This window comes from Echinops telfairi, unplaced genomic scaffold, assembly GCF_000313985.2.
Source record: "Echinops telfairi isolate 266 unplaced genomic scaffold, ASM31398v2 ScPeMD7_7420;HRSCAF=8458, whole genome shotgun sequence".
Taxonomy (NCBI): Eukaryota; Metazoa; Chordata; class Mammalia; order Afrosoricida; family Tenrecidae; genus Echinops; species Echinops telfairi.
Window position 1 is genome coordinate 14,087,012 of NW_022111320.1, and position 11,293 is coordinate 14,098,304.

General features: G+C 39.3%; 1 protein-coding gene across 1 annotated transcript in view; it reads left to right on the plus strand.

The window, feature by feature from the left end:
- SERPINI1 (serpin family I member 1) overlaps positions 1 to 11,293 on the plus strand; it is a 99,636-nt gene that overhangs the window by 57,231 nt on the left and 31,112 nt on the right. The window contains exons 2-3 of the mRNA XM_004704100.2: positions 5,012 to 5,279; positions 9,447 to 9,677. Of these exons, the coding sequence (XP_004704157.1) occupies positions 5,030 to 5,279; positions 9,447 to 9,677 (481 nt within the window). The 5' untranslated portion in view covers positions 5,012 to 5,029. The remainder of the gene's footprint in view (positions 1 to 5,011; positions 5,280 to 9,446; positions 9,678 to 11,293) is intronic.

An 11,293-nucleotide genomic window follows, 5' to 3' on the forward strand; every position in this document is an offset into this window, starting at 1 on the left:
TTTTCATAAATTTGGGGCTAAGCTGTTCAAGATGATTCATCTGAAGGCTGATTGTGCATTGGGTTGAAGAGGGAAGTAATCAGGGCTTCAAAGAACCATCGGCCTTTGAGGATACAGAGATTGACAACTGCACCGTTGAAATGGGAGTGGAACAATGGAAGGGAGAGATGCTGGAGAGGCAGAATGAGAAAGCCTGTTAGCTTGTCACACAGGAAGGGAAGAGAGATGGAGAGGAGCCAAAGGTTTTGACATTCCAGGTAAGAAGAGTGGGTTTCCGAGAGAGGGCTTGATCTGTACCTTGGAGCCATCTTGCATGTAAAGTGTTGTAAGGCGTTGGAGACAGGCAATCCCAAGAAGAATTAGCAATGAATATTATCAATTAAGATGGAAATAAAGCCAGAGCTAGAATTTTACTTACTTGAAAATAATTTGAATTCAGGTCATCATCAGAGGCAGTGTGGATGGTGGGTAGGAAGAAGGTGGGCAATCAGAAAGGCTGGAGCAGGCAAGCCACAGTTCTTTTGTCTGCAGACTGGAAATGTTGCCTTCAAATGAGGGGCCAAGAAGTGCATGTGCTTTCTGAGCGATATTCCCTGGATCTTGTTTACTGACATGGCCTGCTCCCACTAGTCACAGCTCAAGGCCCAAACCAGTTACCATTGTGTTGATTCTGACTCCTGGCAACCCCATGAGTATCCGAGTGTAACTGCTCTCCATGGGGCTTTCGATGGCCGATATTTTGGAAGTAGTTCACCGGGCTTTTCTTCCAAGGGACTGTAGTGGTTAAAAGTTGGGCTGCAATCTGTATGGTCGGCAGTTCAAAACCATCCATAGCTCCTCAGGAGAAAGACTGGGCTTTCTACTCCTGTAAACAGTGACACTCTTGGACACCCACAGGGGGTCGCTAGGAGTCAGCATTGACTCCATGACAGTGAGTTTGGTTTTAGTCTTGAAAACTCACCAGGCTTTTCCTCCAAAGTGCCTGTCCAGGTGGATAGGACCTTTTAGTGTACAGCTGAATACATTGGTTGTCTGCATCACGGAAAGACTCATTCACAGCCACACGGATCCCTAGTTTTCTAGCATAACTTGTAATCCGTGATTACTTTTTAAAGCCCTGGAAAGAGTTGTCTCCTACACACATAATGGGTTCTCCCTTCAGGAGTCTTCTACAATCCCAAAAGGCTGCCCGGGTGGTTTTGATACCTAGGAGTCTAAAGGTGGGGCAGTAAGTTAACAGGCTCAGTTGCCTGGAGGTTTGAATTCACCCAGAGGTGGCTGGGAAGAAGGGCATGGCAATCTCCTGATCCAAAAGGATCCATTGAAACGCCAAGGTACACAGTTTTACCCTGACACACGTGGGGGTGCCATGACCTAGCACTGACTCAAAGCTAACCCTTGACTGGTTTCCTTCCTTCGGGAAGGTAATCCTGCAGCCCATCAGGGAAGCTACTTAGCTCTTCATCTGGTACGTCTCTCTTAGAACAAGAGTTCTTAGTCTGATATCAGTCATTGTCCTGACTAATGAATTTACATTCCTGAAATTCATGGAAGTACAATTTTTGAAGGGATGATCTACCCTTCTCTTGATTCTTAAAGGGATCTCTTTCCTTAAAAAGTTATCTGCTACTATTAAAGATCATATACTCTTACATAATTATATGAGTTCGTTGAGGACAAGGAACTGCCCTTATATACATCTGCTGTACCTTCACAGACTCTCAGTCAGTCTTGGCTGAATGAATGGCTGTTAGTAGGGGATTAGATGGGTGATCAGGAAAGATAAAATACTCATTTTGGTTCTGGAACTTCTTGTTTGGAAAAATTTACATCATTTAAGTATTCAATAATCTAAGAGAGTAAGGATCATTTTCTCCATTTCTCAAATAGCATCACACCTGAGACATCCATCCAAGCATTTGATCTGCAAGTTGCAAATCTCCCCGCTTTACGAATGACTGGAGAGGCAGTTTATATTAATGGGGACGTCCCTATGAAGACGGCATGGGATATAATCTTGGTTCTTGCCTTTACTGACACCATTTATAAATCAGCGTCAGTAAAAGTTTCTACTTTTTGGCAAAGGTTAAACAAGCCTCCCCAAATATTAGCTATTCCGTATAAGTACTCAACAAATGTTAGCTATAATTATTATCTAATGGTACATTAGTTGTAAATAAAAATTGAAATTCCTCTGGTCACAGTAGGTCTCTGGGTGGCCCACATGGCTTGTGATCAGTTGTAACCTACAAGTTGGTCATTCAAGTCCACAGAAGAAGGGTCTGATAATCAGTCTCTGTAAAGGGCACCGTCAGGAAAACTCTACGGCGACGTTCTCATTCATAATATATGGGGTCATCATGTAATACATTTGTAATTGACATGATAACAGTGGAATAGGATTTCATAAAGTCTTACTTAGCCTTTGCTTTTAGAAGGCTTATTGATTGGTAATAGGTAGATTTTTGTTTTACCTGCAGGGAATGTTTTTATTAGCTTGAGATTTAATACTCCTGTCAAACGCAGTGATTTCTAATGAATCCATTTAGTTGAGTTATTGACTGACTGATACTCTATTGTATGTTGCTACTATTAGGGGACCTCTATTCAGAGCAGACTCAGAACAACCCTGTGCTCTGCTGGGTCCTGCACCGTCCTCAGACTCATTACTCTCTGTGAGCCGATTCTTAACGCCATTATGTGGGCCCATCTCACTGAGGAGCTTCTACCTTCTCAATGACTCTATTTTACCAAACATGCTATGTTTCTCCAGAGAATGGTAACAGCTCTCTCTCATAGCATGCCGAACGTACATGAGACAGTCTTATTGTCCTCCCTTCTAAGGAGCCCTCTGTCTGTACTTCTTCTGTTCATTCTTTTGGTAGGTCATGGTCCCTCATACGGTGAACTTACTATCTTAGTCTTCTACTCAAAAACAAACACAAAAAACAAAACAAACTCACTGCCGCTGATGGATCCTGAATAAACCTGACCCTGTACTTACTATGGGTTAAGACTGCCCCTAGGGGTTTCAGAAACTGCAGCTCTTCACAAGAATAGACAGTCGCATCTTACCCTGCAATCTTGCACGAGATGACATTAAATGAAATCGATGAGGCTCAGCTTTGGGCTTTTGTTGGACAGACAGCAGATGATATGTCAGCTAGCAGTATAATGTAGTGAGTAAGATAAGGTGACCAGACATCCCGCTTTGGGCAGGACAGTCCCAATTTTTAACAATTTTTCCTGCATCCCACGGCATTTTTTAAAAGTCCCGATTTTTGGAAATAGTGCATGACAAGCTAGGGTATACAGTTTTCGACAGCCATGTGGCTATTTCGCCAGGATATGAGTTTTATCAGTGGTGTCCCGCTTTTGTCCTGCTTTACCAGTGTTAAAATCTGGTCACCTTAGAGTAGGGGTATGGGCTTTTGAATCTAACTTGAATTTTAAGTTTGACAGAGTAGAACTGATTTGTACATTTTAAATACCGAGTCTCTCTTAGGTTCCCTTTCAGATTTGAGAGAGAGAGAGAGAGAAAGCTCTACCATATACCTCAGGGGTTCACCTTTTCCTGGAGTTCTCTGCTCCAACATGAGAAAGTGACAATGACACAGCAGCAGCCACCTCCCAACGGCAGCAGCACGGTAGACTTTCCTGGCAGCTGTCCCGCAGCTGTGCGTCCCACAGAGCTGTTTGGTCTCCCATTCGCAGCTGTCCTTTGCCTCCTCACACCCTGGGTGCAAAGGTACATAGTGACAGACTGAGCCGGAGTCACGTAAACTAAGGGAGAATTCTTTACGAAAGCAAAGCAAACAACAAAACTTGAAAGATCTCAGGTTAAAAAACAAAGATTTCTGCAGTTTCCTGAATTTGGTAGCACAAGTCTGACAAGCCTGATTGTGACTTTCTGACTCAAACGCCCATTAGAACGGAACTGCACTTCAGTTAAACGTGTATGTGCTGTTTTTGTCTGTTCCCTAATTGCAATACATTTTTCCAGATGCATTTGATCAATATCGCTTTCCAAATGGTTTTAATGATGAGTGTTTGGGGTCATTGTTATTTTTCTGTTCATTTTAAGGATCACAAACAAAGGAAGAGCAAACTTAATTGTTTAAATAGGCAGCTTAGTGTTCTAGGCCCGGTCCCATAATGACAGAGTGCAAGGGTACAGGAAAAAGAGGAGCCCTGTAACCCGCGTCTGCCACTCAAGCTGTTTGTGCGGAGACAGGACTTCCAGAACACTGGCATGCAGAGAGGAGGACGTGTGACTCAGAAGCATCTAGGCAGTGACACCGTCTTCTTCTCCCAAGGGAAAACAAAGCCACATTCAATTCGATTTCGAGCCAGATGAGTGTGATATTTAGAAATATTCGTGTAATTTCCCGTTTGTTGCTGGGGTGGTAACATAGACCGGAGTAGGGAAGGGTCATAGTGTAGCCAGAATTCAGCTTTACTTTCAACTGTGGCAGGAGGCACCTTGTGCCCAGAAGGTTGTCTCAGGGTGGAGCAGCCTCCTAAGGAACCAAATTGTATGGGAACACCCACAATGGTGTGCTGAGTCTGTGCCTCTTCTGGGTCAACTTTAACTTGAGTTCTCTAGCCTCGGCTGGATAAATGAAGACCAGAGCTACATAAATACCTTCTGGTAAGTTTGTTAGATGCCACGACCAAAATGTGTGTGGCGAGGTTGTGAAAATCTGTTAACCTGAACAAATATGACTTCTACTTATTGTATGTGTATCTACTCATGTTGTTAATCCAATAAAAGTGGCCGCCATAACTATCTAGTGTCTAGGATTATCTTCAGAATTTATCATTAACTTGACTATTAACTGACTTTAAAAAACAGGATTAACATATCCTTTCTTATGGAAATGGTAAATGCGGTATTGAAAACCTTCCATTTGTTTTGTTTTGTAGCTTTGCCAAGAAAATATTGTAGACATTTACCTTTCATTTTATTTTTTCAGGGATGATCAATAATTTGTCAATTATTGTTTCGTAGACTTAAAACAAGTCCAACATGGCCCTCCGAGCACTCTTCTCTCTGCTGGTGCTGCAAAGTATGGCTTCCGGGGCCACTCTCCCTGATGGAACAATTGCCGATTTGTCGGTGAATATATACAACCATCTTCGAGCCACTGGGGAAGATGAAAATATTCTCTTCTCTCCCTTGAGCATTTCTCTTGCAACGGGAATGATGCAACTTGGGGCCCAAGGGTCTACGCTGAAGGAAATCCGTCATTCCATGGGATATGATAGTCTGAAAAATGGCAAGTACCTTGCGGTTTGATTTCTCAAGATGATTTCACTTTAACTTTAAACTCTGTTATGGGCTCTCTGATGCCAGACACATGGGAGGAAAGAATCTCGTTGCAATGGGAGAGCCGGGAGAAGGGATTAGGAGTCTCGAGGAAGGTATCAATGTCAAAGTGTACTCGTGGCTGACTCTTGTCGTCGTTAGGTGTCATCGAGTCGGTTTTGACTCACAGGGTCCCTATGTGCACTCGATCCTCTACCATCCTCACAATTTTCTTAGGTGTGAGCCCACTTGTATAGCCACCATGTCAATCACTTCATTGAGGTCCTTCCTTATTTTCACTGCCCTTCCACTTTATCTAGCAAGATGTCCTTTTCCAGGGACTGGTCTTTCCTGACAGCATGTCCAAACTATGTGAGACCAAGTCTCACCATTCTTCCTCTGTGGAGCATTCTGGCTGTGCTTCTTCCATGAGAGATCTTTTTGTTCTTTGGCAGTCCATGATACTTTCAATATTCTTTGCCAACACTATTGTTCCAATATTGTTTTTTAGTCTTCCTGATGCAGCGTCCAACTTTCACATGCATACGAACCGATTGAAAAATACTATGACTTAGGTCAGGCACACCTTAGTAACTTAGTAACTAACATCTTTGCTTTTTAATACTTTAAAGAGCTCCTGTACATCAGATTTTCCTAATGCAGTCCATTGTTTTATCTCTTGACTGCTGCTTCCATGAGCATTGATTATGGATCCAAGCAAGATGCAATCCTTGACAAATTCAATTTTTTTATCTATTTATCATGATGTTAATTAGTGGTCCCATCGTGAGCATTTTTGGGTTCCTTACATTGAGATACAATCCACACTGAAGGCTGAAATCCTTAATCTTTATCAGCAAGTGCTTCAAGTCCTCCTCACTTTCACCTAGCAAGGTTGTGCCATCTGCATATCTCATGTTCTTAAGAAGTTTTCTCCAAATCCTGATGCCACATTCTTCATATAATCCAGTTTCTCTGATTATTTTCTCAGCATATAGATTGAATAAGTATGATGTGAAGATATAACACTGAAATGCAACTTTCCTGATTTTAAACCATACAGTATTCCCTTGCTCTGTTCACCCAACTTCTTGATTCTTGTTCAGGTTCCAAATGAACACAACGATCTATTCTGGAATCTCCATTCTTCTCCAGGCTACCTATAGTTTGTTGTGATCCATACAGTCCAATGACTTAGCCTGGTCAATGAAGTCAAGTAAACATCTTTCGGGGATTCTCTGCTTTCAGTGAAGATCCATCTGACAGCAGCCACGATATCCCTTGTACCAAGTCCTCTTCTGAATCTGGCCTGAACTTCTGGTAGCTCCCTGTCAATATGGTACTGCAACTGTTGTTTGGTGGTTTTCAGCAGAAATTTACTTACATGTGATATCAATTCTATTGTTAAATAATTTGAGTATTCTCTTGGGTTACTTTTCTTTTGAATGGGTGCAAATATGTATCTCTTCCAGTTCTTTGGCTAGATATCTGTCTTCCAAATGTCCTGACAGATGATTGGGTGCTTCTAGTGCTCATCAGCTTGTTGAATCATTCAAATTGGTATTCCAACAATTTCTGAAGCCTTGTTCTTAGCTAATGCTTTCAATGCATCTTGGACATCTTCCTTCAGAACTAATGGTTCATGCTCATATGCTACCTCTTGTAATACTGGGATGTGGAATAGTTCTGTTAGCTACAGTGATTCTGTGTATTCTTTCCCTCTTCTTTCGATGTTTCCTGCATCATTCAATACTTTGCCTATAGAATCTTTCAATATTGCAACTCGGGGCTTGATTTTTTTCTTTAGTTCTTTCAGTCTAAGATATGATGAGTATATTCCTTCATTTTGGTTTTCTAATTCTAGGTCTTTGCACATTTCATTATAATATTTGACTGTCCCCTTGAGCAGCCCTTTGAAAGTTTCTGCTCAGTTCTTTAACTTCATCATTTCTTCCTTTTGTTCAGTTACTCTATAATTAAGAGCGAATTCCAGAGTCTCTTTTGGCATCTAATTTTATCTTTTTGTTCCTGTCTTTTTAATAACCTTTTGCTTTCTTCATAGATGTCATCCCACAGCTTATCAGCCTGCCTGTCATTAGTGTTTAATGCATCAAATCTGTTCTTGAGATGTTCTCAAAATTCAGGTGGGATAAACTCTGGATTATATTTTGACTTTTGTAGACCATCTTTTAATTCTCTGAAATTTTAACCTGAATTTACATATGAGCAATTAGTGGTCTATTTCACAATTCCCCCTGGCCTGGTTTTAGCTGCTAATATTGAGCTTCTTCAAGGTCTCTTCCCATGGATGTAGTCAATTTGATTTCTGTACATTTTATCTGAAGAAGTCCAAGTGTACTTTGTGTTGGTGACAAAGGTATTTGTGATGAAGAACTCATTGGTCTTGTAAAATTCTAGTATCTGATCTCCAACTTCGTTTCTATCACCGAGACCATATTTTCCAGCTACTGTTCCTTCCTCTTTGCATTTTTGCATTCCAAATGCCAGTGATTATTAATGCCTCTTGATGACTGACAGGTTTGATCCATTTCAGACAGAAGAAGTTGGTAGAATTCTGTATCTTTTCATCACTAGCTTTGGTGATTGATGGATAATAGCAGTATGAATTAGATTTCCTTGAAGGTAGAATGATATAACCCTATTACAGATAGCATGATATTTCAAGATGTATCTTTAAATGTTCTATTTGAAGATGAATGCAATGTCATTTCTCCTGATTGTGTTTTTCCCAGCATAGTAAAATCGTGTAATATTCTGATTCACAGTGACCAACAATACCGGTTCATCAGCTCACTTACTAACACCTAGATATCAATCATGATGCATTCTATTTAACTTTTAATGAATTTTAATTTTCCCGCATTCATACTTCTTATATTCCAAGATACAATTATTTGATGTTTGCAGCTGTTTCTTCTCATTTAGAGTCGTGCTCTGTCACTAAATGAGGGGCCCAAAGGTTTTACTCCTGCAGGCTCTACTCCGTCCTCATCATTATGTCTGCTTCTTTGAGAAAGGCACCGCTGCCCCAGGTAGATTTGGAGTGCATTCCCACCTGAGGGATTCCTCAAGTCAATGCCAACTCCTAGCACCCGATAGGATAAGGTAGAACTGTCCCTGTGAGTTTACGAGTCTGTAACTCTTTACAAGAGTAGAAGACCCAGTCTTTCTCCCAGATGGCTGACTAGCGCTAAGGAAATGACTTGATTTTAAACAGTTGAAAGGAACCCCACTGGATAAACCAAAGCAACCCTGCTTCTTAACCTCATGGGGTCTTTAGTCTGGAGAAAGGGGCATCTATTAACCAATTAACACACACACAACTGAAGAATTACTATTGAGATGAATGAGAAAAAGCAGCATGATTGATGAAGAAGATAAAAAAAAGTTTTTCATAAAATCAGCTGTATCCTCTTGGATCAAATGTCATTAAGTAAGTTTTGAAATGCTTTAATATGATTGAAAAATATTCATTAGGGAAATTTCCTAACGAAAAACTGTTTGGTAATCATTTTGATAAAATATAGAATTTTAACTTTAATGTCTTTAATGTGCAGGTGATTAACATAAAAAGTTAAGAACCAAAACAAAAAAGTGAAGAACCAAAACAACTTTTAGTTACTTGACTAGTAATGCATTAGCATAAATTAAGAATCTAGTGAGACTGAAATTTAAGGGAACTATGGAATTAAACTGGAAATTATAAAATAACACTTATCTGAAAGTAGCCTGAATACTTTGAAAGAACCCAACAAGGAAAAGCTCTCTACTTATAGATTCCTTCAAGGTAACAATTAAAGATAAAATTGGTATGAGTCGGTATGTAAACTGTTCATTTGAAGTTTTAGAAGAAAAACACATATTGGAGGCTCCTTAGGTTAATGTAGGGAATAAGCCTTGCACTTTTCCTTTGGGCTTCTGTCCTATTAATCTCTCTAAAAAAATCATTGTATGCCATGCTGTAATACCCTTCAGTTCACCTTGATCTCATTGTATGCCATGCTGTAATGCCCTTCAGTTCACCTTGATCTCATTGTATGCCATGCTGTAATGCCCTTCAGTTCACCTTGATCTTTCACTATGCTTGTCACTGATGATTTCTTTTGTTACCTCACAGGTGAAGAATTTTCTTTCTTGAAAGATTTTTCTAACATGGTAACTGATGAAGAGAAGCAGTATGTGATGAAAATTGCCAATTCCCTTTTTGTGCAAAATGGATTTCATGTCAATGATGAGTTTTTGCAAATGATGAAAAACTATTTTAATGCAGAAGTAAATCATGTGGACTTCAGTCAAAATATAGCTGTGGCCAATTACATCAATAAGTGGGTGGAGAATAACACAAACAGTATGTCTTTGGTTCCTTTCTTTCTTTGCTTGTTTGATTTTAACCATGTTTTCCTTCCATAATTACTTGCCCCATAACTCCTTTTGTATGTTGCTTACTAGAGCATTTAGTTGGGTACATTATAGCTGCAATGTATGAAATACAGTCTGTTTAGAAGCATCATCTATGGATAACTATTTGAGAAAGAATTTAAATCATTTGGTTTGTATCTCATTTGGCACTGATAATTAATCCAACTGATGAGATTTCTTTTTAACTTTAACTACTGCATAGAATTTTCCTGAGCTGCTTATTTAATAAATTAGATATTCGAATATCAGGTGGTGATTCTCTTAAAAATATTTAACTAAATATAATTTAAATAAAATAAGATAACTCTAAAAAGCTGTAGTCCATTTAAAACCAAAGAACAGAGGAAGAGAAAGAGATGTATTTATGTTACCTTTGATTTCTTTTTTTTTTTTTTTAAACATTTTATTAGGGGCTCATACAACTGTTATCCCAATCCATACCCACATCAATTGTGTAAAGCGCATTTGTACATCGTTTCTCAAAACATTTTCTCTCCACTTAAACCCCCGACATTAGGTCCTCATTTTCCCCCTCCCTCCCCGCTCCCCGCTCCCACCTTTGATTTCTAATTCCTACTTTTATAATTTATTACAGGCTTCTAAATGCTTTGTATTTCATAATTCTGTTCCCATTTACTGGAAAATTAATTGACATTAGAATTTAACAGGAGTCTAAATTGAAAGTAGGTTACTACAGTTTCTCACTAATTTGTCCTATTGTCAACTCCCGAGATAATATGAATTTAATAAATTTGATGATGGGAAAAGCTGATCAGTTGCCACATGTCCTTTATTTCCTCAAATGCTGAGGGACCTTGCATCTTGAGAAATGCTAAGATTCATAAAATGAGAGCCTGCCCAGCAAATTCGGGGCCTATATCTTTCAACTGTAAGATTAAAATGTAAGATGAAGGAAATATTTTTTTTTAATTAAAAGTAAAAATGCACCTGAAATAAATTGAATTATTAAAAGTTATTTGTTTCCCAAATCCTTTAGACACTTTGGCCTGACAGTAATGACCCAATGTCTTTCAAAACACATTTGGAAAGAGAATGTCAAATGGTGGAAAATATTGCATTATGTTAAATAGGCTTTCACTTATTTGTTTTCCCTCAGTCAAAAGCAGTGTGTTGTGCTTGGTGGAAAGATTTCCATACATGAGGAAAAAGTTTGAATTGGATGACACTTTAATCATACTTAGAAATATTTTTCCTGAGTGCTTTCTTTATGTTGAGTTTTACATGCATCATGTCAATTAGAAAGTGGTGAAGCCTGACATGCAGTATTGTGTGTGGTTCTGTTGTTTGTACATGTGTGCCAAGAGACTGCTAGTGGCATTATTTTGTTTGATATAGGCATGTCCTTAATAGTTAACACACATGCAAAAAAAATTATATTTTTCTTTGAAAGTGGAATACTGTTCATTTTTATTACTAGTTGAATAGTGTGTGGGGTTAAGGGGAAGAGGGAACCCCACAAAACATCACAGGTTCGGTAGGTGCAATTGTACAGCGATAATAAGTAGAGATTATAGTAAAGTCATA